The sequence below is a fragment of the Amaranthus tricolor genome, chromosome 5 (assembly GCF_026212465.1).
Source record: "Amaranthus tricolor cultivar Red isolate AtriRed21 chromosome 5, ASM2621246v1, whole genome shotgun sequence".
Lineage (NCBI taxonomy): Eukaryota > Viridiplantae > Streptophyta > Magnoliopsida > Caryophyllales > Amaranthaceae > Amaranthus > Amaranthus tricolor.
In genome coordinates, this window is record NC_080051.1 from 26,678,203 (window position 1) to 26,705,846 (window position 27,644).

General features: G+C 30.3%; 4 protein-coding genes across 8 annotated transcripts; all 4 read left to right on the top strand.

Moving 5' to 3' along the window:
- The first annotated feature begins 2,212 nt into the window (after nt 1–2,212).
- On the top strand, nt 2,213–3,624 carry LOC130813968 (GATA transcription factor 15-like). Of its 2 annotated transcripts, none has more exons than XM_057679923.1 (3): nt 2,213–2,558; nt 2,650–2,757; nt 2,848–3,624. In XM_057679923.1, the coding sequence occupies exons 1-3, from the start codon at nt 2,538–2,540 to the stop codon at nt 3,097–3,099; spliced, it is 381 nt and encodes a 126-aa protein (XP_057535906.1). In that variant the 5' UTR covers nt 2,213–2,537; the 3' UTR covers nt 3,100–3,624. The 2 variants fall into 2 exon arrangements, with proteins under 2 accessions (XP_057535906.1, XP_057535907.1); XM_057679924.1 differs by having other exon boundaries at nt 2,214–2,558; nt 2,653–2,757; nt 2,848–3,623.
- A 7,949-nt stretch (nt 3,625–11,573) lies between these two features.
- Nucleotides 11,574–14,624, top strand: LOC130813969 (uncharacterized). The gene is made up of 2 exons (XM_057679925.1): nt 11,574–11,743; nt 14,172–14,624. Exons 1-2 carry the CDS (start codon nt 11,677–11,679, stop codon nt 14,489–14,491), a joined length of 387 nt encoding a protein of 128 aa, XP_057535908.1. The 5' UTR covers nt 11,574–11,676; the 3' UTR covers nt 14,492–14,624.
- A 2,390-nt stretch (nt 14,625–17,014) lies between these two features.
- LOC130813622 (extensin-1-like) lies at nt 17,015–17,491 on the top strand. Its single transcript, XM_057679460.1, has one exon. It carries the CDS (start codon nt 17,015–17,017, stop codon nt 17,489–17,491), a length of 477 nt encoding a protein of 158 aa, XP_057535443.1.
- Nucleotides 17,492–20,409: 2,918 nt separating this feature from the next.
- On the top strand, nt 20,410–25,579 carry LOC130813970 (ubiquitin-conjugating enzyme E2-17 kDa-like). 4 transcript variants are annotated; one of them, XM_057679928.1, is made up of 6 exons: nt 20,412–20,551; nt 20,763–20,848; nt 22,230–22,357; nt 23,817–23,921; nt 24,115–24,174; nt 25,163–25,304. In XM_057679928.1, the coding sequence occupies exons 2-5, from the start codon at nt 20,779–20,781 to the stop codon at nt 24,127–24,129; spliced, it is 318 nt and encodes a 105-aa protein (XP_057535911.1). In that variant the 5' UTR covers nt 20,412–20,551; nt 20,763–20,778; the 3' UTR covers nt 24,130–24,174; nt 25,163–25,304. The 4 variants fall into 4 exon arrangements, with proteins under 4 accessions (XP_057535912.1, XP_057535911.1, XP_057535910.1 ...); XM_057679929.1 differs by having other exon boundaries at nt 20,410–20,493; nt 24,115–25,579; XM_057679927.1 differs by having other exon boundaries at nt 24,115–25,579.
- Nucleotides 25,580–27,644: the final 2,065 nt, after the last annotated feature.

Consider the following 27,644-nt stretch of genomic DNA (forward strand, 5'->3'; position numbering starts at 1 on the left):
GTCCATTGCCATGTACAAAGATTGCGGATTATTATTTTTAATAAATTATAGCAATCACAGTTGGACAGAGGTATTATGCATGATGAGTTTGGTTAGGACCTTTCTTATATCTATATAAATTGTAGTGTTCTTGGGACACAATCTTACTATCATAACTACAATGCTGAACTTGTGTGTTGAGAATAAAATAGGTCTATTGTGGTTTATGACATTTATCATTGACATTGATATTGTGGCATTTATTATTCACTATATGTATGTATTAATGTTCACTTTGAGTCTATTTGGCAAATGGTTGTTAATTAAATTTTAGCTCATTTTGATTTTTGAAAGTATTGGCTGACAAGCCAGTTGTTAAGGAGATGTTTGGTAAAAATTATTTGCTAGTTGTTGGTTGTTTATTAACGAAAAAATCATTGTAAAAAGTTAACATGAGTAGTTTTATGGTTTTGAATTAAAAGTTAGCTTTTCAACTAGGTTAAAAGCCATTTACTAATTATTTTTTTCACTGTTTAACTAACCAAAAAGCTAAAAGATAAAAGTCAACCAAACTCCAATAAAAAACTACTTGCCAAACACCTCTTTCATATACTTCTCTCGTACTATTATACTTGCTAAATTTCACTTTTTTACAAAATCTAATTCATTATTTAGGTTATTTATATCTTGACTTATGCATAACTAAAAATAATATAAATTATGAAAATAGGGGATTTGATTATTCAAACAAAATACCACTTGACAATATTTTTTCTTACATTAGTCGCCATATATAAAATAAGCTTCAATATTAACAATACCAAAAAAGTTTTTATATGACAAGTAAATCAAAATGGAAGTGGTATAACCGAAAAAAAATTAACCCTACTAATTTTTTAAAATTTTCACTTAAGTTATGGTGAAAGGTAGCTAAATGAAGTAGAAGGATATAGTATGGCCAAATCAGTTTTTGGTGAAATTTTTTATGATTATAGATTTATAACATCCCGTAACACCGGGTTAAAAATGTGAATGTTCCGCCTCACATAAACGAATACACGGGAATTAAACGAGTGGCCCTCTTATCATGTTAATATTGAAAAGCCAATTCAATTAAAAATTAATGGAGAAAAAGTTTTTAAAAAAAGAGTCCAAATTGAATAGTCAATTTATGATACAAATTACTACATTACATAAAAGTATTAATCCATGCATATTCAAACAAATAAAAGACGATAAATAGGAGCAATGTACTTATAAATACAAGGGACAGTGACAGAAATTGGGACAAATTCCTGCCCATAATATTTGGTGGTGCTTAATGAAAGACAGACAAATTATTTATTTATTGCAACATTTTCTTCAGCACTAGGTGAACATAACAGCTCCATACACACTATCCACATAATTATCAAAATTACAATCCTTTCCATGACAATGCCAATGTGGTCCTTATAATAATAATAATAATAATAATAATAATAATATTTGTTATTATTATTATTATTATTATTATTATTATTAAAAAAACTTTATAAAAAGTTGACGGCAAGCAGAGCGCTAATCACTCATATTTTTTAGAATTTGACCTTAATTTGATACGGTGATGCTTGGAGATGGTTATGGCTTTATGAGTTTAAAACTCTATAAGTTCCGCCTCTATTTTAGATTTGGATCCAATTATTTTAAACCCAAATTTGCACCATACTCTCTCTGTAACCATTTAAGACCTAGACCTATCCTAGATCCATCACACCTTCTCTAGATCCAACCCATTACACAATGAGTCTTAATTTAATTATATGTATATAACTTTTTAAAAATTTTAAAAGTTCCCTAAGTACTAAAATGAGTCTATAGCTTTTGTCCGGAAAGAATTTGGGTCTAAAATGTGTTCAAAGAAGGGTTTTAGGTGATGGTTCTATATATTTTTTTTGATCTTAAACTCAAACCTAGATTCGTTGGTTCTAGAAAAATTGAACCCAAACCCTAAAATTAGGAGCGGATATAAAGTGATTTCAATAAAATTTTAGATTAATGAAAATTTCTAATTTTGATAATTTTTATGTTAATGTTTCATTACTATAAACCCATTTTGTTAGTAATCAAACATTAAAATAAAAAATTTTAAAATAATTAAAATCCATTTAAAACGTAAACTATCAAAGCGACCGGTCCAAATTCAGACCTAAAATTTTCAAAACATATAAATCCGGGTCCAGCTAAGAAAGAAATTGTCCCTAAAATTTGATCAAATAAAAAAGCGTAATATATTGTATCTTAAATTGAGCAAATAAAATTTAAGAGGATGCTAGGGTTCGGCGGGCAACAACAAAATAATGTGTACAGTCCCTTTGGCCTTCCTGCTTTATATACACACACTCATCTCTGTTCTGCTTCATGCCACATTCCCTACCTTTTCGCTTTCAAAATTTTCCTTCCGCCGCCTCTTTTAACCTAATTTCCAAAATCCCGCCAATTTTGTTTGATCACACATTGCCTTCGCTTAATTTGATCATTTTCCGATCTCTAATTTAATTCTTTTTTGTTTGATCATAATGTTAGATCTAAAGGAAGAGGTGATTAATACTTTAAAAAATTCATCAAAAAAATTATTTGATTTCTGGTGAAGAATGCTATGCTAATCTAAATTTGTTTGAATATTTTTAGCAGTGTTCGGTTTCAGAATCGCAAAGCAGTAACAATGAATTGAAGAGATGTGCTTGTTGTCAAACAACAACCACTCCTTTATGGCGTGGCGGTCCGGCTGGGCCTAAGGTAAACGATTAATCCCTTTTTAAGCTTTTGATTTCAAATTAATGAAAATATTCTGACGCTATTTTGTAATTGTGCATTTTCACTTTTCAGTCACTGTGTAATGCATGTGGAATCAAATATCATAAGAGAAGAAGAGCACTTTTAGGATTGAATAACGGAAGAGTAGACAAAAATAACGGAAAGAAGATCGGCAGTAATGGAAGCCTTGCAATGCCATTGAAGATTAAAATAATTGCCTCAGAGATTAGACAAAGTAATGATAATTTTAGAGATAAATTAGGTGAAGTTGAGCAAGCGGCTATGCTTTTAATGGCTTTATCTTGTGGTTCTGTTTATGCTTGATTCATATTTATTTCATCATTATTCCAATTTTGCCCCTCAGTCTGACCACAGCTAAGTACCAACAAGTAACAACACAATCTTATTGACAAATATTTCTTTTTCGATAATTTCTTGTACGATTAGGTTATTATTGTAAAAGTAGATATTGAGTAGTGTTATTTAACAATTGGCTAAATTATTATTATTATTATTATTATTGTTAAGGATTCACTCCATTATTGTGTGATTCTAGCGCATCTATTCTTTAGCAGTTTTTTTGTTTGAAGAATAAATCTCTGAGGAACTCTTTTGAATGCTGGCCTTAAAAATTAAATTAATTGTAAATTTTTTGTATTGAAAAGTTTCTTGAAGATGTTCATCAAATCAAATGATCAGTCTGTATTACTTAGAATTAAGAATGATTTCTTTGATTTGAATTTTAATAAATTACTTTCTCCGTTTTATAATACTCTTTACATTTTTTATTTTTGGCAATTTCATATTATTTGTTACATTTCCGTTTTTATTAATAAAACAATTATTTAAAGTTCTACCTATTCTTATTTTTATCTTACTCTATACTTTATAATAAAATACTATAATTATACTATACCCTATAAAGTAACCTAACAATTTATTTTTTCTTTTTCTTTTTCAATTAATAATAAAATACTATAATCTATAAAATAAACAATCAATTACAGCGTAGGTCAATCACTTTTCTTAATTTCCATGTCCATGCAAATATAGAAACAATATCGGAATGTTGCAACAATATACGGAGGAAGTATATCATTAATGAACGAGAAAATGAGAATAAATAAATGGTAATTTCGAAATCCAAGGCCAGTCTATTTTGCAGGATTTGAAGGCGACGTTTCATTATAGTGAATAGTCTAAGGCTATCAAAAGTTAACAAGTCTATATCACACAGTATCAGTCTCGTTAAATATTAAAAAATTATTCAAAAATACTTCCTATTAACCGTTATTTCAAATCTAAATCTCATTAATTTTTTAGTATGAAACTAGACAAAGATGCTGCTCAATTGTAAACATGTAGTGGTATTCTGTATTTTAAAGAAAAATTATGGTGAATAATATAATTTTTTGTTAATTTTTCAATTTTAATATTAATATTAATTTTTTATTATCAACGAATACTCTGATGCTTTAATAATCAACTTAAATTTTTGATTAAATTAATTTCTTGACATTTATGTACCGTTCCTCAACAAAATAAGTAGTTCATAATCTCCTAATCTCACATCACAAAATGCAAAAATCAATCAAAATAAATTACGATGTTGTATGATAACTAACCATGTATTCAATGGTGGTAACAAACTCAACAGCTCCTCAACACAATTTAGACCTAGCATTAACATCAACATTTTTACACAATTTAGATTTTAGACCTTGCACCAACATCTTTAATAGCCCATGCAACCTTTTCATTAGATGACATCAAAATAAGCCCGTCTTGTATGAGACCGTTTCATCTTGAGACGGTCCATACAAACGATCCATTAAAATAAAACCTAAAAGAAAAAGAGGAAAAAAACAATGAAAACTGAATTCCCACTTATACGGATTGCCTTAATTTTGTACTTGAGAGAAGGATTTTCATTTAGTATTTTGGGTAGGGTTTTACTAGGGACTTTTTCCAAAACCGTAGAAGTATCTAAATAACATATAAAATCAAATTCATCTTACCATAGTGCAAAAATACGATTTTGACAATGGTTACAAAACACATTTTGCAGTCAATTCAGAGTTTTGTTGTTATCTCGGCCTATATTTGGATCATATTAAACCCAAAAATTTTTAAGATATGATAACGTGGACTTATTTTTGTAGTAAACATCTACAAATTCAACCATGTCTTTCTTTCTTGACTCCTCTTTGCTCTTGATCCACCCATGCCATTTCTATATCTCCAATATCTCTCCATAGTCCTCTATTTTTCTTACTTCAAGTCCTACCACCTACCCATCCGCCTAACAACATATGCATTTCTATTTCCTATAAACATATTGTACGGAAAAAACATATGTTACTCATCGATAGTAAGCCAACCAAACATGCCACACATGATTCGCCATTTGATGGTCACCATATACATCGATCTGATAAGCCAAGTACAAATTAGAAAACCCATAAGCAATACATTCATATCACATGGCACATGTTTATATTTGTTGATACAACGGCCTTCCATAATCAGGTCAGGCCCTAAGTTTTAGGGATCTGGGACGAAAGATTATTGATGAGCTCCTAAACTATTTTATATAGAAAAATTCGAATCTTTGCAATAGTTCAACTAACACTTTTTAGAGGCCCGGGGCGTAAGCACGGCTTGCACTTGCTTAGGGTCGGCCCTATGATAGCAAGCTGACCATTACCGCATTTTAACACTATGTTTAGCTTCCTCCAACTTGGACACAAAACATACAAGGAACAACTACTATAATAAGTAATAACTAGTCAAACTAGAAATTGCTTAACCTAGTCATTCTATGAAGCGGTCAAAATTAATCTCCCTAAAATAATTTACTTGCATCAAATCGTCACCTCTTAATATTATTGCAAATATAAAACAAGAAGAAATTACCAAACAGTAATATTGTAAACTAAAAACAATTATTAGAAAGCAAACTTATAGTGATGTGAACTAATAAAGAATGGAACTAGAAACAAATGAAATGCAAAACAAAAGGAGAAAAGAAGGTTATACAAAATAAGATGCAGTCCCACATCGTTAGTTTAAACAAAAACAAGCTCTTCTTGGCTGCCTACAATTGTAGGCTGGGCTGTGAGGGCTTGGGGGTAGGGATTATAGGTTAGCATAGGGTTTGTAGTGTAGTAGGGGTTATGGGTCTTTAGGGCCGTAGCTATGGGTGTGTAGGAGTTTCGGGTAGGGTAGGGGCATATAGAAGGCCATAGGGTAGAGTAGGAAAGGGTATGGGCTAATGGCCCATAGGGTAGAAAGGGTATGGGCTGGCATGAACCACAAGTTAAGATAGAGTATGGGCTGGTATAGCCCATAAGGTAGGAAAGGATATGGGCTGTTAAGGCCGATAGGGTAAGATAGGGTATGGGCTTGTATGGAGTACAGGGATGGGTTAGGGTATGGGCAGTTATGGCTCATAGGGTAAGGTATGGGCTGGCATGGCCCATAGATTTGGGTAGGGGTTTGGCTGAATTGGCCCATTAAGATGGTTTTGGCATTGGGATGGTTAAGAAATATCCATTTTAATTTTATATTCTACTTACTCTAACTGTAAAATATTCATTTCAAGACTTGAAATATCTATTTTAATGGTTTAAAAGATTGTCAAATCGAACGTTTAAAATGCTTATTTCAAGGTCCAAAATGTTCAATTCACGCTTTAAAATAACAACTTTAAAATTATGGATTGAATCTGTGAGCAGTACGTATGCGGCTGTTTTACAGGAGATTGACTGATAAAAATAAAAAAATTAAAATTCCATTTTGATCTAGCAGTAATCCAATTGAAATTTACAATTAGTTGAAGGTTTTTAATGCAAAAAAATTTCACCATTATATTGAAAAAATCACGCACATCATTATAAATTGGAAAAAGTCTGCACTGAGACAAACTTACAATCTAATAAAATTTTTTGAAACTAGTAGAATAGTACTTGTTGTGCGACAGCGGAAGCGAAGATCGTAAAACAATAATGAAACAATAAAGATTCAAACAAACAATAAAGAAAATCACACCGAGAAATTAACGTGGTTCACTATCAACGTGATAGCTACATCCACCGGCACCGAGAATAAACTTTTCACTATAAACCGGGAGATTACAAGATGAACACGAGAAACCACAACAATGGCTCTCCAAGCTTTTTCTCTCTTAGTTTTCCTCACTTTGTGTTTTGCATTGCATCTCTTCTAATTCTAATTACATGGGGCCTTTATATATTATACCTCATAACAAAAAGAAATTAGGGTAAAGAAAATACACAAAACCGTCAAAGACTAAGAGTAACCGGCCAAAAAAGTGCCAAGAAACCGCCATTACGCGAGCCATGTAAAACTACGCGAGCCGCGAAGTGGAAACAGAAGCAGCTCCGCGCCCCGCGGACATGAAGCAGAGACAGCTCCGCACCCCGCGGAGTTCTACGCGACCTGCGGAGGTCTTCTTCGTCCTATATATTGACTTGTTCGAGTCACTATATTTCAACAGTACTGATTCAGCAAGTGTTATATGAGACTCTACTTACAATCCAAAGATAAAAGTCTGTGCTGAGACAAACTTACAATCCAATTAGTTATTTTATAATATTTGCAATCTAATTCAGTATAACTAACCAACGTTACGCATTTGTACATTGCACAAGGTTTTAATATTTTCAATTCGATTCAATTAAGTTGTTTCTGTTTGGATTTGTAGGACAATTAATTAAAAACTTAATCTCATAATTTATATTTAATCAAGAGCAAAGTGCTGGTGTAAGCATGTCTTTACTATCTTGCCAAGTTATGCAGTAAGATCACTGGAGAAGATGGTTGTTCCTGTAAAATGCAACAAGGGGTTCGTAGGGCCCGAAATGTTTTTCCAGGGACCCACTCCGACACCCAAGTTAGTATCAGTTTGAGACAAATTGCCTAATAGGTCCTTCCAGGAGCACTGCAGCTGCAATGTGGATTAATACTTAGGACTTATTTTGACGTGAGGTCTTTGTGATTAATATCTGACAACAATTTGAATTAGAAGATTAACCGTCAAGATAAAATCGCCAAAAATTCAAAGTTATAGGAGTGGGGAACAGTGATTGGATGTGCATTTAATGTTAGTACAATCAAATAGGGATAATGAGGAAAGAGTGTTGTAGTAGTTGTGGCTTGTTCAATAATTTTCCGGAAAATTGCACCAAGTGAGAAATGATCAGAAAAATTGATGAAAGAAATTACATGGATGTTCCCAGAAGAAGGAAAAGGTCAAAGTACTCAGATTTTTCATGTTACCAGGAATTTGAAGAATGAAGACTTGAAGACGTCCCAGAAAATTAAACTCAACAAAAATAGTTGAAATGATTGACAACCTGTTCAAGCCCATATCTAATACTGAAGATGAAGGAATAATGAGGGAAAGTCTGCTTGATTCTTATATGAGCTCAGGGAAGAAGCAATCTGTTAAAATCAATGTTTGATTCTTAAGATAAACCTATAAATTCTTGAAATTAAATTCATAGGTTTGGGGGGGCAATTGTACATGTAAAATATTAGTCATAAGTAGTTATGGCAGAAAACTATTTAGGAGGATTAATTTAACGTTAATCTAGGAGAAATTAATAAGATTAGTAGGTAATTTGGTAACATTCATCTGGGAGGATTGAAGAACTCACGTTGATTTTCAGAAGAACATTAATTGCAAATTCATAAATTTAAGAGAATAATTACTATTGTTCTAAATAATATACAAAAGAACATTTGTCAGATATTAATCACAAAGACCTCACATCAAAATAAGTCCTAAGTAGTAATCCACCTTGCAGCCACAGTGCTCCTGGAAGGACCTATTAGGCAATTTGTCTCAAACTGATACTGACTTGGGCGTCGGAGTGGGTCTTCGAAAAAACATTTCGGGCCCTACTAACCCCTTGTTGTATTTTACAGGAACATCCATTTTCTCCGGTGATTTTACTGCATAATTTGGCAAGATAGTAAAGACAAACTTTCACCAGCACTTTACTCTTGATTAAATATAAATCAGGAGATTAAGTTTTTAATTATTTGTCCTACAAATCCAAACAGGAACAAAGGTGTTGTATTAATCGGATAAGTTATATATTAAAAATTAAAAAGGTCAAATGTTTTCATGAAAATCTTTTTGAAAATGTCATGTTTGTAAAAAAGTTGAAAAAAATGAAATGCAATACCCAAACACTTGCGAGAGACTATCTTAACAGTCCGTTTGATAGGTGATAATAGGAATAAAAAATTAGTGTAATTTTAATTGAAAAATCTCTTAGTTAACTTGATGGTCATATTTGTCTAACTTTAATCATCTCATTTTCTACGTTATTATTTTAAAATTGTGGTAGTTTCCTTAGAAAACTCATCCCATGTCTGTATCGTAGAATTTGAGCCGTCCAATCATTTATGTACACTTTGGTAATATGACTCACTACTAATTCAACTAAGACCAAATCAATATTGAATTTTCTTACAATTCAACACGTTTAGAAAAATCATCTTGATGATTGATGACTATAATAATTTTACAACATACTACCTCTATTTTGAGATACATGCTGCATAAGTTTTTTTTATTGTTTTTTATTTAAATTTATTTATATTATTACAAATAATGTGTAAGAAAAAATATAGTAAAATAAAATTTTATTTAAATCGTTTGATTAAATATTTTTTACACTATATTTGAATTCTCATGATTTTTAATTCTGCACAAATAACATATTGAATTGCTAAGAAATACTAATAGTAAAAGACTTCGTCAGCAGTGATGTTTGAACAGATTAATCGATTAACAATAATATGAATTGAATTTTCTTCTCAAATAAGCACTCAAGAAATTTATAGTTTAAGGAATATCTATATTTACTTTAAAAATGCTTTCTCTTTGATTCTAATTTAAAAGGAGATAGTATGAGTTATCAACAAGTCTTGTATGAGACCGTCTCTTCATGACAAATCCATATAATTAATTTATTTTTTTAAATGACCAGTTTAAGATTATAAGTGATCACTTTAAGCTTATAAAAAATAATCACTTTAAAAATGGCAAATATTCACTTTAACTATAACTGATCACTTTAAAATTATAATTTGTTCCTTTAAGATTGCAAGTATTCACATTAAGGTTACCCTTGAATCCCTGATCACATTTCTGAAAATGAGCACTATAATTAGTGATCACTTTAGGGTTATAATTGTTCACTATAAACTTGTACAAATACATTGGGCTAGCCCAATAGAGATGATATCACCGTCAAACTATTTTGTTTGAGAATTTGTTGTAAGTCATAACTAGGGCTGGTTAAACCACAAACCAAATCAGACCAAATTGTAGTTTTTGTATTTGGTCTGGTCTACGGTCTCAATGGACTGATCTCAATTTTATTATTTTTCAAATCAGACTAGATCGCAAACAGTGCTACAACTGAATAAAATATATATTTTTTAAAATTGGTGGCTACCCTAATATTTTGAATTATAGTTATTTTTATAATAATATATACTTGAATGATGTTGATTCAATAAATTAATTACAATGTTATATACAATCAAAATATTGTACATCAGACCAAACTTTTGTAAAAGGATTTGGTCGGATTCGATTTGGTCTAGTCTAAAAAATTTTTTAATCAAATTTTTAATTTACTTTGATTTTAATATCAAATCAGATCACACCGAACTGTTTGTACCCTTACTCATAAGTCATAATAGCCGCTGACCTATGGCAGATCCTTTGAAAGGCCCAAAGGGGCTCAATCCCCTCTAAAATTTCTGAAAAATGTTACAACTCACAAGAGGTGGAGAGTTTTATGTTGGCTTCTATATAATTTTTTTGAATAATAGATTTGATCCACTCTAATTTATGATTCAAGATCTATCATCAGACCCACACAATACTCCTGTTAATAATGATAATGAAAATTTAGCATAATTTAATTCAGAAAAATCGCATTTCAATGTTTATAATCATGATTGTCCAAGTTTAAAACTTTTTTATAAAATTTCACTCCCATCAATGGTATGAAATTTTTTGAAGAAAAACATTTACTTGAATATGTCGCAATTTATTTTCAAGAGAATGAAATGATATTTTTTATAAAAAAGTTCCATAATATATTTATCAAATTATTTATATCTAAAGTTATAATACATAAATATAAAATTTGATATAATGAAAATATACGACCAAATAAATATAATAAATCCCACATAAATTGTATAAAAAAATGATTTGAATGTAATTATGTAAGTAAACCAAAAATTCAGTCACAAAAAATGCAAGCCCGCTAGCCTGTAGTTATCAAAAAATGGCGTAAACAGTTTAGATACCACCTATACGTGACAACAATTTTAAAAGTATAGTTGAAAATTACTTCTCTTGTTGACTTCTTATTATCATGAAATTTCTTGCACCCAGAAAATAATAATATAATATTTTTTAGATTATAGAGTAAGGAACGTATTCGAAAAAGACGTTACTTATTCTAATTGAGATAAAATCTGTTACTTAATAGATATTTCGAGTTGAGCTATGAAAAAGATTGGTAGACTAATCATATTAGCAAAGTGAATTATTCTAACAACTCAACAAATAAGTGTGCTTAGTGCGGAGCAATCTTATGAATTTATGATGAAGTACCTTTTGAAAAGTTTTCTCAGGTGCATAGTAACTAATAAGGTCAAACTTTTGTATATTTATAGGGTGAATTTACAATATTTATAGGTAGTCGGTTTGATAGGGTTGGGTGTTACAAATAATATATTATCCCGCACTGCCGCACGTATTATAAATATCCAACCAACTTATAAGCTCGTTTCCACCTAAAAAACCAAAGCATTTCCTAATACTATCCGAAACTAAAATTTATGGCAAAGTCTAATGGCTTCATCCTCCTGGCGATATGTATCATTTTCATCCTTATTGCAACCACTGGTAAGTCTACAATTTTTCTCTAATATAGAGAAACAGTAATATATAACAAATTTTTTTATCTATATAAATATAGCGCCGGTGATAATAATTTTTCAAATATAATTGTGAAAATTTAAAAATTGATACTATTTTAGTAATTAATTGATAATCTATAAATTAGAATCAATCGATAATTAAGGTATTTATTTATTATTTTAATATATATTGCGTACACTTTACATTTTAGTTAAACTCTAAAAGTTTGTTTTTGGTGAAATAAAATTATCGTAGCTTAGACAAAGTTTAAATAATAAAACTTAAAGCATTTATTTTCTTTAAATAAATAATGAGCTATATGGATAAAAGTAACTTAATTAAAATAATTATTAAAAGATATTCAATAAAGATACAAAATACAATATTGACTATCACATTTATCATAGCATTTTTAAGGAAATAATTTTATTTGAGAATGACACATATACAATTTTAGGGAAGATGTTGTCAATAATGTTTTGCTTTATTAATAGTTAATTAATAATATATGGATTTTGTATGCTTATTTAGATCATCATATAATATAATCATTGATTCAAATGTGTTCATTATTATCAATATTATTAAATGTTTCTTTCAAATTAAAGACAAATGCTTACAAAATTATTTCCTTAATTTTTAAGAGTATTTTAGCCAATCTTTAAAGTTCGCCATCCTTTTTATTTTGTCGCCACCCCTTTTTTATTGAAATTACAAAAATGTCCTTAAATTTATTTTTAATTATAAAATCAATCATTACTATTACTAAACTAAATTTTTTAATATGATTAAATTAAAATAAAAAATATTAATTTTAAAAAAGAATAATTTCTTAAAATCGAAAAATAAATCCAATCACACGTGTTGTGTTGAAATTTGATACATGATCACTCTTTTGGCTAAAACTTTTGATAGGAAAATCACATTACTACAAAGTTTACGGCATTAGAACCTAGATTTCAAGATCTTTCAAGTGATATATTATCTACTCAATTTCGATAATCGAGCGAGAAATGTTGATCGTTTAAAATTTGTTTGTGTTGAAATTTGATATATGTTCAATCTTTTGAGCATAACTTCTTATAGAAAAATCATATTAATGCAAGGTTTGCGACATTAGAATTTAGATTTCAAGTGCTTTCCAACGACATATTATATGCTCAATTCTGACAATCGAGCGAGATATAACGACCGTTTAAAGTTTGCAGTGATGTCTAACATGCAGTCGCGCGCGACCGGAACGCGGTGGAGTCTCGAGTTTTACGCAACTATATCGCAGTTTGGTCTCGAGTTTTACGCAACTATATCGCAGTTAGGTCGCGCGTTTTACGCGACCATACCGTGGTTCAGTTGCGCGCGACTAGATGTTAAATGGTTGTCATTTCTTGCTCGGTTGTAGGAATTTGACTTATAATATGTCGTTGGAAAGCTCTCAAAGTCTAGTTTTTAATGACGCAAACTTTGCATTTATAAGATTTTTCTATAAAAAGATATGCCCAAAATATTGAACATATATCAAATTTCAGCACAAAAAACTTTAAACGATCGTCATTTCTCGCTCGGTTATCGGAATTGGGCATATAATATATCATTGGAAAGATCTTAAAGTCTAGGTTCTAATATCGCAAACATTGCAATTATATGATTTTCCTATTAAAAGTTATTGTAAAAAAGTGAACATGTATCAAATTTTAACACACATTTTTTTTTTAAATTAACGATCTTTATTAATGCTTACCGAATCATTTTGGTGATTATTTTCATTTGCCACAGTAATTCGTTTTAGTTTTAGCTTATTTTAGTTCAATGAGTGTTCGGAGAGAGTTTTTAGAGAGATGTTAGAGATTGAAGGTTCGAAAAGTAACCAGGGACAATCTTGAAGTTCAATATATAAGGGGTGGCGACAAAATAAAAAGGATTGCGAAGTATAATAATACCCTATTTTAGAAAGAAATTATTATAATCTTATATTACACCCCATTAAACTTGTTTATCAACTCATTAAGTCAAACATGTTTATCAACACATTCATTAAAAAAATTACTATATCAGATATTGATTATTAGATTATTATTACGAGTATCAGATAGAATTTAATAAATATTAGTTAAAATTCAAAGTAAGAGATCAAATGATAATTGTTAATATATTACAATAATTCAAACATGCTTATCAGTTATTACTATCTTTTCAAATAGTTGTAGAATAATATTAGAATATTAATTATTATGAATATTAGTAATCTTTTTCTAATTGATAGAGACCACTAAACAGTGTAGGTATTTCTAAAAATATAAAGTTATATGATGGAACTAAAATAAAAAATATGAAAATTTTTAAGGACAGAGAGAGTATATTTATTTTATTCGTTTAATTTAATTAATTTATTTTTATGTTTTGAATTTTGTTGAAGATCAAGTCAAAAAGGCAGAAGGATTACCAATTGTAAAAATTGCAAAGGGATTAGCAAAACTTAAAGATAAATTAGAAGGGGCAGATTTTGCAAAAACAATATATGATCTGTTACCTCATTGTATTAAAGTAAATAAAGATCAAAAAATAATTTGTCCTGAAAATGATAATCAAGAAGATCAAGCTGATCATTTTAATACCACCTGTGTACAAGAATGCAACAAATTGGGCGCTGACGCTGGATTATGCATCACACTTAAAGGATTAATTAAACCTCGTTGCATTTGTTCTGATTTACAACATTGCCTTCGTAATATTTAATCATCCATCTTTATTATTTTGCTACATTTTTTTATCGAGTATTTTGTTTTGTTATTTTAGATCTCATTTCAATACAGTTCTTTCGTAAATTTATTTTCTCGTTTAATTGATCGTATTTACGTGTTTCTTCGATCTACTTTTATTATTACTTTTATTATAAGTTAATAAAGAGTTTTGCTATATTGTAGCTACAAGTGTTTGTATATATAGTTTGTGTAGAGATTTTTAGTGTATCATTCATCAATAATTCTACTATGAATTTGTAGGAGTCAAACTATACTTGTATAGTTGTATTCTTTTGGATGTGCTTCTATGTTACATATGTACATTCCTTTATGTAATAATCTAGTAATATAAACTTCTTAATAGTAAATAAACTTTATTTGTGTATTTTTTTTTTGTTTTAAGCATATATAAGATGTCTAACTGTATATAACTAGCCTCTTAAACTTCTTAATAGAAGTCATATATATGTGTTTCCACTATTTAGAACAAAAAGGTAATTAAGTACATTATTGAATATTTGGTACTCTTTAAAAGTGGTGAATCATTGTTTGAAGATAAAATAATGCAAAATGTGTATAACGAACAATAATAGCAAATGATGATATATGATTGAATGAGATGGAATATGAATGGAGTAATAGTAATAATTAGATATTTAGCACTCTGAAATTTGGAAGACCTTTGATGTAGTGTAGACTGGTTTTACGCGTGCTAATAAAATGTCATATGTATCATCCGTAAAAGTCAATCACTATAAAATTTTCGATATGATTGCATGTTTTGTTTTATATTGACGAATTAAAAATGATGTGTACATCTTATAAATTACTGAAAATCCTTTCTTTTATTTCTATATGGTTTTGAAATGGTATATATTTAACTTATATAGCATATATGTTGGGATGATTTATCCCACATCAAAAAGTTAAAGATGATGTGCGCACTTTATAAGTTGTTGGAGTCCTTTTTCCCATTGCTATATGGTTTTGAGATGATATATATTCCTTAGTTTATGAAATGTGTGCAAATCGTGTTTTCCTCGATAATTGCTCCATTCACAATAAGTCTAGCCTAATTTAACATGGTATCAAAATCAATAGTTCAATCAAAAATTAAAGAAATGGTAGGTCCGAAAAGAATGTCGTTCCTACCCTATTTGAGGGGGGTGTTGGGATGGTTTATTCCACATCGAAAAATAAAAGATGGTATGTATGCTTTATAGGTTAGTAATAAATTGGATAAGTGGAGGGAAGCTTTAGAAGGTAAAGGGTTACGCATTACTCATACGAAGACCGAGTATTTGCGCTGTGACTTTAGTGGGACATCACTGGTAGGTGAACCAGTGGTGTCCATTGATGAAGCAGTTGTTAAAAGTACGACTAGGTAGAAGTATTTGGGATCGATCATTCAAAGGGATGGGGAGATTGACGGAGATGTAAATCATCGTATACATGCGGGTTGACTCAAGTGGCGAGCAGCCACCGCAGTGCTATGTGATAGGAAATTCCCAAGCAAGTTAAAAGTAAAATTCTACTGGACGGCAATCAGACCTGCTCTGCTATATGGGACAGAATGTTGGCATGTAAAGAAGATTTTTGAACATAAGATGGAAGTTAAAGAAATGCGTATGCTAAGGTGGATGTGTGGACACATATTGATGGATCGAATTAGGAACCAAGAGATTACGGAGAAACTAGGGGTAGCCCCTATTTCTGAAAAAATGCGCAAAAATAGATTGAGGTGGTTTGGACATGTGCAGAGAAAGACTTTCGACGCCCCTGTGAGGAAGGTAGAAAGCATTATAGTAGAGGGTAAGAGGAGTCGGGGAAGACCCAAGAGAACTTGGGATGAGCAAATAAAAGTTGACTTGCATGAGTTAAACCTCTTTGAGGGCCTAACTAGGGATAGGGGTAATTGGAGGCGCCATATCCATGTTTTAGACTACTGATGTACTCTTAGATTATCTTTTGGTGTTCTTGCCCTCTTGATTCTCCGTTTTTTTATATTATTAGTTTTTTTGTTTTTTTTTGTAGTTGGTTCTACTTATTTATTTTATTTATAGGCATTTAATTTATCTTTCCTGTATAATTATGTCTCTATACCTTTCTCGAGCCGGGGGACTCCTTTGGCCGTGCTCTCTTTTGTGGGTATGAGTTGCTGTCGTCCTTGTCTCCCCAAACCCTGTTTATAGTTTTTCTATGAGCGGGATACACTGGGTAAGATGATGATAATGAAGTCTATTTTTTCATTGTCATATGGTTTTAGGATCATATATACTTCCTAATTTATAAAGGGTGCGACTAAAATTAAGTACATCCTACATTACAAGAATTAGAAGATCACAAAGGGTAGGCTTCAACTTTCAATGTAGAGAACGAAACGCATATAAATAGGAAACTATTATTCTCATCTCCTCCTAAGTCCTTAGCTAAACAATAATCACCTTCACCTTACATCCATCATATCCTAAATCCTTGGCCTATTCCACCTTAACCAAGAACCAAGCACCTCTCAAAAATGACCAAACAAATTCCATATCTCCTATACATCATACCTATTTTCCTTACTCTTTGTACCATTTCAAGTGCAATAACAAGTGTATCCAAACAACAAATTGCATGCACAATGTGTGACACGTGCGAAAACCCATGTCAACCACCTATCATTACCGTCCCGCCGCCACCGCCGCAACCAGAGTGCCCACCACCACCTTCTCCAACCACAACTGTCAAATCTCCTCCTGGATATTCAATCCCCACTTTCAGTTATTATTCTCCTCCTCCTCCCATCGGTGGCGGAAGCGGCGGCGGAGGTGGTGGTGTTCCAAGAGGTATTTACGGTGTACCGTCACCTCCAAATCCAATAGTGCCATATTTTCCTTATTACTATTACAGTCCACCACCTCCAAAAGGTGGATCTAGCCCCTCATGCTTGAAAACAGTCCATTATTTTGTTACTTTTATCTTCATTTTTCTGTCTTGGATCTTGAGTTAAAATCCTAATTATATATTATTTCTGATGATTTTTTTCTTAATCATCCAAGGAGTTTTGGGATACTACATACTAGAAGAATTTTAGCTGGTCTTATAAGGTTGGAAAACTTTGGAAAGTATAATATTTTATAACAATAATGGTAGAGTCTTAATTAATGTTTAAAGTTAGTTACATTTCATCAATTACACAGCACTCGATGATGCGTCAAGATTTGATCGAGATCAGCATTTTGTTTATCTGAAATTAGTAGGTTGAATAAATTATTATCTTTATAGTATAATACTAGCTATATGTAACTTCCCCTTCCCCTTCCCCGTTACCTTATACTTGCAAATCAATGGCAAATATTTCAGATTTTATCTAGTATAAAATGATGCTTAATAATATTGTACGTTTAGACTTTTGGTTATACTTCCTCCATTTTATTATACTTGGCCGTTATATTTCTCTATAATATTATGAAAGTATACAATTAGACGATTCAAATAATATCTCATTTTATTTTTTTTTCTTATATATTAGTCTTAATATATAAAATAACCTTGAAAAATGAATAACACCAATCAATCTATAACGACTATTTCATGAGAGGAAGTACATTTTCCCTTTTTATCATGTAATGTTATTTAGAAAAAAGTACTAAAAATTTATATATAACAGCCAAAATTCATTCACTTAATGCTATTATATATTAATTCGTATTGTATGAGATCGTCTCATGTAACACGACTTTTAAATAAAAAATCTATAAGCTAAAAATTTCTATTAATGGGCTATTTAACCCAAGTATATATGAACCATGTATCAAGGTGAGACCGTATTTGTGATTTTATATTGCGCAAGTTCTAAAAAAATAGGAGGAATAGACTAATTTTTAAATGAGACAGTCTCACGGTGAGACAATCTCTATTGGGCTGGCCCAATATATATTTTTTTATCTTACAATGATTACATATAACGTTAAAATCATCACTTATAATTTTAATATAATTACTTTTTATAATCTTAAAATGATTACTTGTAACCTTAAAACGATTACTTATAATCTTAAAGTAATCAATTGAAAAAATAAGCTATTATATGGATCCATTTCATGATGAGACGGTCTCATACAAAACTGGGAGTATGATCTTAAAGTAATCAATTAAAAAAATAAGCTATTATATGAATTCATTTCATGATGAGACGGTGTCATACAAAACTGATCGTAATATGAGATATATTTAAACGGTGATTCAAAAATTATAAGAAGGTCGTTATCATGGAATCTCTTGCAATTAATAAAATTTTATCGTACGTCATAAAATTAAATAATAGTACTTCATGGTTCTTAAGATCTAATCGGCATGATGAACTAAAATCGAAGGTTCTCAATGCAGAAAACAAGACTTCATCACGTGGTACAGCTTTAATGCCATGCATGTATGATGTGAGGATATTAGGCGCCGCCGTAGAAATAGGGTACCATTTCATCACTTTAAAACGTTCTTCCTAGTTACGTCAATTTTAAATAATTGTTATATAAAAATTAAATTTTATCTCAATTTAAAATTATATAGAGTTGATATAAATAAAAGATTTTTATATTTTTTTTGACTGAATTTAAAGTTTCATGTATATCTTAAAATTCATTATGAATACATAATGAATAGTTAGTGAATACTTATTTATATCACAACAGTTTTTATTACATAAAAAGTAAAATTTCATTTTTTATAAAATTTTCTAATTAAATATCTATTGTTATAACCCAAAAAATCCATGTGATTGACTAGGCAAGTGTTTGTTTAGTTGCTTACTTATATATATGGAAAAATTTTTCTAATCAATATTTTAATTACCTATAATTTGTACCCATGAAACTTTTTTCCACGAGCTTATGTTGGATCATGCACTTTGAGTGAAATATAAACATGTGACCGGCTTATTTTTGAAATAATTGCTAAGAATATCCTTGGTTTTTGCCTATTTGAGAGAAACTTAAGCTTTCGTTGTACTAAACATGATTATAATAGCTCAAATGCTCAATTCAAAAGGAAAAAAATAAAAAAATAAAAAAATGATGATAATAGCTAATTTTTCTAAGTTTTTCTTATTTTGATAAAGTAATTTCATATGAAAATAAGAAATGCGTTTATGTCATCTTAACTCGAAATAAAAAAGAAAAAATTTTTGCTACTAATTTTTTCATTGAAAGACTAACAAAAGTAAGCGAACGGAATTAATCTAGTCTCGATTAGGCGATTACTATTTAGTGTTGTCTCAATTACTTTACACAATTTCTTCTCACTTGATAATTGACACCTAATTTTTATCTAGGATTGTCTTAATTACTTTATATAATTTTCTCTTTTATAATGATTCTCATAATTTTCTTTTAATTTCACCCACAAATTAATTTTCTCAGTAGCCATCTACACGATTTTTCAGGCTCTTAGTAATTGTGCTATTCATTAAATATTTGTAATATTTATATATTTATATATTTATTAAAGGTGTAAAATTATATGGAGTATGGAATATACGTGTAAGTGAGATACGTGAAACTAACTACTAATCGCTCTCTACTAATCTAACTAGTTATCACCTTTTTGGTAAATGACTTTGGTTAACTTAATAATTGGCTTTTGGCTTCAAACAGCTAAGCTAAACAGTTGTTTGATAAATTGACTTATTATTCAATATTTCCAAACGGTCAATATTTTCGGTCAAGTGTAACAATGAACAACCATTTGGAAATTGAGGAGGTCTTTAGTAGTAAATAACGTTGATGCGTAAAATTAACAAATTAGTCTTATGTGGTATATGTGGTAGGAGTTGATAAGGTGAGAATTTTATAATTTTAATTTACCTTTTTCAATTTTGTTTATTCTACTTTTATCGTGATTTATTAGGAATTTCTGTTTCGGAATCAAGTTCTCAATGTTGACCTTTGGACCTAAATTCGTAATTCTGCTATTCTGTATCAAGTCGGAGCCTCCAACTTCTTCCTCCAAGCACTGGTCAATCCTTTTGTTTTCCTTTCATCGGATCTATCCATCACTTTTATCCCCGTTTCTGGTTCGTATTTCCGGAATTTCATTTAATCATCCAACCTCAGTTTTAATTTCTATTTCTTGTACAGTTTCTGCATTTAATTTATTTAGGGGTTAATTTTTGATTGGAATTTTAAATTCTTGTGATTTAATTTCATCCTCACTTTTTTGATTCAGGATTTATGTTTGAATGTTTGAGTTTTGTTGATGATTTTCTTCTTTGATTACTGTTGTAGGTTGAATTGCGTTTAGATGGCTTCCAAGAGAATCGTGAAGGAGCTCAAGGATCTCCAGAAGGATCCACCTACTTCTTGCAGTGCAGGTACGAATTATTGCCCACAATTTTGATAAGTTTTCATTATTATTTTTAAAATTTTTGTCTCGTTCATGGGTATCGTTCTGTACTTCTGTTTGCTGACAAAAAATGCAGTTCTTCCTGGTCACTGATTGTTTTTGTTGCTTGTTTTGCTCTTGTTTTTGTTTGTTTGTGTTTTTTGGTGTATATCTATAGAATATGGGAAAACAATAAAATAAGCTAGAAAAGATTAATCATTATAGTTTTTTTGAGGGGTTTTCAAATGTAATATGCAGGAAATTATCAATAAATTATCTAGAATATTTAAATTCTTAGATTGGATCTTTTCCATACATAATGAGTTGTATTTAACAATTATCATGATATTTCGAGTTTGGATTCCCTTGTTTGAAATGAAATTTTCCATTGAGTTGACATGGGTAGTGAACAACAGTTGTGGGTTCTCTTGATGGAGTTGCATCCATTCTGTGCATGATTATGGTATAATTAGGACATGGTAGAACCATTTGTGGGTAGTTTACTATATGTATTTGATGGATCTTTGTTCCAGGGTGACTCATATTGTGTGTTTGTGTAGCTTTTAATTTTATTTTCTCAAACTGGGTTGTGGCTGTTTATAATTTATACTTGCATTTTGAGAATGCAAAGACATTGATGTACTGCAGTGTTGCTACTATTATTGAAACCTTTAGAAATGGTTGTATGTAAATATACCATTGGTTACTGGAGGGTGAGTTGATTTTCTATAGATTGCAGAGATAATTTCTGGCAATAAATCCAAGTATTTGTTGGTAATTTGGAATTAAGGTTTTTTTTTACCTGTACTCTATTTGATGTTGAGACTCTTGACCACATTATTATACGATACTTTGAAAAACATAGTCATGTTTGATCTTGTTTGGTTATTTTTTGTAATCATTTAAATTATCAAACTTTTGGCAATTTTTATCAATGTGTATTTAAAGTTATTAATTGTCAAGGATGTGCATTGTACACTGTGAAAAATAGAAGTGTAAACATCATTTGGAAAGGAGTGAGATTTGTAACCAAGTTTTCTTGACCTTTAGTTTTGATGATTTATAGAGGGTCTTTACTTTTTGCTATTAGACAATGCGATGCTGAAGTGCTGAACATGTTTATTGAAATTATATAGTGCCTGTATCTTGTCACATTCTTTTTTGATCATCTAATATGTTTGAAGAACTAGTCTACTTGAGCTCATGACGTGCCTCAACGTTAGTTCAATCAGTGCACAATGCACTTATAAACCTTCTTTGTGTTTCTGGATTTATTGTCCCATCAACACTTAAGATTTTAAGACATAACAACTGAGGGAAATCCCTTGACATTAGATTGTGTAAGCAATAATAGATGTTTTATGTTATAGGGCCTGTTGGTGAAGACATGTTCCATTGGCAAGCTACAATTACGGGTCCTACTGAGAGCCCTTATGCTGGAGGTGTATTTCTTATATCTATTCATTTTCCTCCAGATTATCCATTCAAGCCTCCTAAGGTAAATTTATGCTTCCTTGTTACCTCTTTTTAGTATTTGCTTGTTACCTCTTTTTAGTATTTGAAAAGCCTTTCATATTGTCGAATAATTTATATGCTTTTCTGGCTATGAAATGTAGTATTATGTTAACGTTGAGATTTTAGTTTCTCCCGCTTTCTTTTTGCACCTCCACAAAGTGTTATCAAATTATAACTCCTCTCTCTAAAAGTATATGTAGAACCTTAATGATTTTATTTCATCCTACTTTCTTTTCTTTTTGCGGCCCTATAGATTGTTATTTTAACTCTTGATGGAGCAGAAGATTTATAGTTCTTCGGGTTTTAATTATAATGTACTATAGTAAAGTATCTTATTAAATCATTTGCGCTTTTTATATATGTAAAATTTGAGATGTTTACAATTTATGGTCATTTAGAATCAACCTCTGTGGTTTTACTAGACAAGGATGAGTTTCATACATCCAATTCTTCTAAACCCCATTTGGGTTGGACTGTTGGAGTCACTTGACATTGGGTGAAGGCATGTTGTATGTTATTGTGCCATGAATACCCTGCATTCCTTTGGAGTATGGTTAAAGGCATTAGGATGTTGAAATGATTAAAGAAATTTATTAAAGAAATCGAATGTACATGTTTCTTAGTGAACCAATTTTACTCATTGACGAAAAAACAAAGAAAGATCTATGAGAAATTTGACTGTGGTAAATAAAATTCATTGTTATTGTTGGTCATCAAGAAATAAAAGAAGTTTTACAGAAAGAGAAGCATTGTTTTGAGGATTTTCTGTTCTTTTTATGTATAGTGATTTGGAGGTGGTGTTGTTAGCTGCTTGGATGTTTCGTGTGATATAGCCTGTGCTTCATAAGCTTTTATTTTTATGAATGCATCTTAGACAGCTGTAGGTGAAGGTGCATGAATTGATGTTGGCAGAAGAAAAGTGAAGGTTTTATGTGATCTTGTCTTGCCATCATTCTTTGCACTAGTCACTGAGTTATCAGGAATTGCTGATTATTTCCTCCTCCACCCTTTCCATATTGTGGAAAGGTGGGTCGGATGTTGGTGAGGATTTGAATCTTGCAACTTGTATTTTGTGCTACCACCATCTCCGTGTTTAAGGTTGTTCTCTTGTTAATAAATGGTTAGGATTGAGAGATTTGAATTGATTTCAGCAGTTTCATATGAATTTTGCTGCAGGATATAGGGGTAGGTTCAGTTTGTTAAAAATGCGTGCTGAGGAATTTTCTGGGTGCACTGTAAAGTTTGAGTTGGCAACATTTATAGAAACCATTTACGGATTTACCGAATGATTCAGTGGCTTGTTTTCTTGTTGAAAATGTTGATAAGGAAGGATACTTATTGGGAAACGTTTTATCTTGTTTGTTTAGTCACACATGCGGTACACACTCACTGTTTTATATGTTTCCTCTTCAGTATGGATATAATTTATTTCAGTAATGCAGGTTGCATTTAAGACAAAAGTCTTCCATCCCAACATAAACAGCAACGGAAGCATATGTCTTGATATTCTTAAAGAACAATGGAGCCCAGCACTTACTATATCCAAGGTATGTGATCTCTGCTTTCTTATGCTATATGTGTTCATTGATATAAGTGGTGTGGTGTGTTGAGTTCATAGAGCTTCCATCTTTCAATGATGAAGTTGCGAATTTTTACCTTATCAAGCTCAATTTCATGGTTGGAAAGGTATAATTTATGTGGGGTATCTTTGGCTCTCATACAAGTTTCCCTTCTTTGTAGGTATCACAAGGGTAACAGCATAGACACCAAATTACTGAAATCAAAGGCTTTGGGCAAACTGTATTTGTTTCTTGATCAAAGTTTATTATTGAATTGGCATTGATATTTAGATACTAACTTTGGGATTATCGATTCTTGCGATAGCCCGGACACGATTAGTAAATTGGGAATCATCTCTCTAATTTTCTTTATTATTAGTCACATTGAGTTTGCCTGCATTTCTCCAACTGATGCCCAAGTTTTCATTACCACTTTAAAATTTCCGTTTGACATGGACTACTTGCAATCTTAGCACACTTGTGCAAATTCAAGAAGAGGTATTTAGTCTATGAGAAGTGAGATCAATAATGGATGATCAAGTATGAGCTCAATCTTTGGGCTTTGGGTTCATTACTTGGTTCCTCCCACCCTCTTCCCAAACCAAAATGAAAAAGAACTTGGTTAGGGGATTATGGTGGTTTTTATTTGTGGGTTAAACTCCGACTTTAAGCGATCAAGTCTAATTATTAAGTGGTATACCGTATATTTTTGTGGCCAAGATACCTTTTCTCGATTTAACTGTCAAGGCCTCAAGGGCATGTGCTTCTTGCGAATTTATTTCTAGAAGAAAAAAGAGACTTGCTTTGTGTTTGGATAGAGAGAAATAGAGGGGAAGGAAGGGGAGGGATTTAGAAGGACGAAGGATCCCTTGTTTGGATAACAAAAACGGAGAAAAGGAATTTGGGGGGCATAGGTTTGTAGAGAAAATATAGACAAATTTTGTTAAGATATATCTCCTAAAGTGGACTAATTTGGAGGGAAAACGGTCATTTTCCTTCCTTTTACCTTCTCTTGTCCTCTGAACAAATAAGGTATACTCTCCCTCTTTACCCCTCCTTTTCCCTTCCTTTACTTCCCCTTCCCTTTTTTTTTCTCTCCTAATTTGCTATCCAAACATAGTTTAAAAGTTTTTCCCCACTGGCTATTGGGCAAGAGGAGCTGGTACTTGTTATGATGATTTTATTCAAAATTTATTACATTATATAAATTCAACTTGAACATGTTTCAGGTTCTTCTATCCATCTGTTCACTTTTGACTGATCCAAACCCAGATGATCCCCTTGTTCCGGAGATTGCTCATATGTACAAGACAGACAGATCAAAGTATGAAGCCACCGCCCGCAGTTGGACTCAGAAGTATGCTATGGGTTGATTGTCCGTACTGTAAGCGATCTTGGCCTTTTGTTTATCACATCTGAGACAAAATTTGGAGTGAAAAGTGATTGGAGTTCCGCCTTTGTGAATACTATATAAAATTTACTGCATCCTATGATCTACCTATCGAGTTGTTTTCTTGAGATGTGTATGCGTTTAAGCATCGAAAGAAAATTGTTGACACTGGATTATTTGTGTTATTAAAACTACTTTTAAGTAGTTTGTTGTCAGCCTATTCAAAATACTCATATCCATGTGCTGATTACTGCTATGTCGCTCCCCGTTGCCTTGCTTGAGCCTTCATCCAGTCCAATAGTAATCTTTTTATACAAGCATATCAAATTATTAAATATCAACTAAAGAAAACTCATTTATAGATAAATAAATACTTCCTCTGTCCTGGTTAGAATGTACAAAATTAACTCTTTAAATGAGTTATACATATTTATTTTAGGTTTAAAATTTTTACATGAACCTAACTCATTTAATATATAGATTGGGTTAGATCGACTCATTTAATTGCTTGGGTTAAAAATTTCAATTCAAACTCACTTATTTCAGATTAGGTTTAGGTCGAATTAGTAGGTTGTCTACTATTATACTATATTTCTAAAGCGAAAAATTAAAATCATTATATATTCTTAAAAAAATTCTTAACTTAAATTATTATTAGGATTATTTGCAAAGAAACACCTTTTAAAACCCCTTTTTTTGCAAAGAAACACCTTTTATAATTTTTTTGTAAAAAAACACCTTTTAAGAGACTTTTGTTTAAAAAAAACACCTTAAATCAGTTTTCGGTGACTTTTGTCAACTTTCCGGCGTCGACTATGCCATTTGTCAACTTTCCGGCGTTGACTTTTATTTTTATTTTTATTATTAATATTATTTTTTAAAAATTTTTTTATTTTTATTATTATTTAAAAAAATTTAAAAAATAATAATAATAATAATAATAATAATAATAAAAATAAAAACAAAAATAAAAAAAATAATAAGTTTTTTTTAAATTTAAAAAAAAAAAAATTTATTATTTTTTTTATTATTATTTTTAAATTTTTCCTTTTGTTTTTACTTTTATTTTATTTTTAATTATTATTTTTATTATTATTATTATTATTATTATTATTATTATTATTATTATTATTATTATTATTATTATTATTATTTATTATTATTATTATTGTTATTTTATATTTTTTATACTTTTTATTTTTATTATTATTAATAATTTTTTAAAGAAATTTTTTAAATTTTTTTTTATTTTTGTTTTTATTTTTATTTTTTTATTATTAATATTAATTTTTTTTTAATTTTAATTTTTATTATTATTTTAAAAAAAATTAAAAAAAAAAATAATAATAATAAAATAATAACAATAATAAAAATAAAAATAAAAATAAAAGTCAACGCCGGAAAGTTGACAAATGGCATAGTTAACGCCGTAAAGTTGACAAAAGTCACCGGAAACTGATTTAAGGTGTTTTTTTTTAAAAAAAAGGTCTCTTAAAAGGTGTTTTTTTACAAAAAAAAATTATAAAAGGTGTTTCTTTACAAAAAAGTGGTTTTAAAAGGTGTTTCTTTACAAACTTTCCTTATTATTATAAATTTATAATATTGATATAGAAAGTGAAAAGGGTTATCAATAACATGTGTCACTTTTTGATTTTTTGCCCTTACTTGTCCATTCTACCCATTGAGCTTACACATAATTGTACAATAGTTTTCATAAAATGTGTAACCTCGTTTGCTTAAACATGACATTTGTTTAACCATTTGTGTCACCCATTGCGAATGCTCTTTAAACTCTAATTAAACACTAACCTAATCTAACCTGTGACCACAACCTAACTAAGCCTCAACTCATCATGACGACTCCGAAGTCCCAAATTGCTTTTTTTGTTAAGATAAGAAATGAGAAATGCATCAAAAGTAGACTTATCAATTCGAATGTTTAAAAAAGTTTTGAATATACTGTTCTAGGTTCAATTTAGATTTGTTTATGAGATTTTGGTGGTTTAGCCCAAACTTATTGTCAAACTTTAATATAAAACAACATTCAATTATCCTTATGTCATTAAATGCAGTTTCACTATACGAGGCCCTTGATAGCAACTAAAAATATTTAACCATCAGATTCAGAAACTTTAAGATATTCAAAAGTCTAACGATAAGTTTTAAAAAGATTGAATTTAATTGACTAATATTATCGATATAATTATATTTCTTAATATTCACATACATTAATTTTTTATTAGCATTTTTAAACATAAAATCATTCACGATAGCTTATACATACATCTATTAAAACTTGTTTTTCTTTATACGGAGTATAA

Bases quoted from the DNA above. Each gene is read 5' to 3' on its own strand.
- LOC130813969 (XM_057679925.1), top strand. From the start codon at position 11,677: ATGGCAAAGTCTAATGGCTTCATCCTCCTGGCGATATGTATCATTTTC. The intron at 11,744-14,171 runs GTAAGTCTACAA...ATTTTGTTGAAG, and splicing joins CATCCTTATTGCAACCACTG to ATCAAGTCAAAAAGGCAGAA.
- LOC130813970 (XM_057679926.1), top strand. From the start codon at position 20,779: ATGGCTTCCAAGAGAATCGTGAAGGAGCTCAAGGATCTCCAGAAGGAT. The intron at 22,358-23,816 runs GTAAATTTATGC...TCAGTAATGCAG, and splicing joins ATCCATTCAAGCCTCCTAAG to GTTGCATTTAAGACAAAAGT. The intron at 23,922-25,162 runs GTATGTGATCTC...AACATGTTTCAG, and splicing joins CAGCACTTACTATATCCAAG to GTTCTTCTATCCATCTGTTC.
- LOC130813968 (XM_057679923.1), top strand. From the start codon at position 2,538: ATGTTAGATCTAAAGGAAGAG. The intron at 2,559-2,649 runs GTGATTAATACT...GAATATTTTTAG, and splicing joins TGTTAGATCTAAAGGAAGAG to CAGTGTTCGGTTTCAGAATC. The intron at 2,758-2,847 runs GTAAACGATTAA...TTCACTTTTCAG, and splicing joins GCGGTCCGGCTGGGCCTAAG to TCACTGTGTAATGCATGTGG.
- LOC130813622 (XM_057679460.1), top strand. From the start codon at position 17,015: ATGACCAAACAAATTCCATATCTCCTATACATCATACCTATTTTCCTT.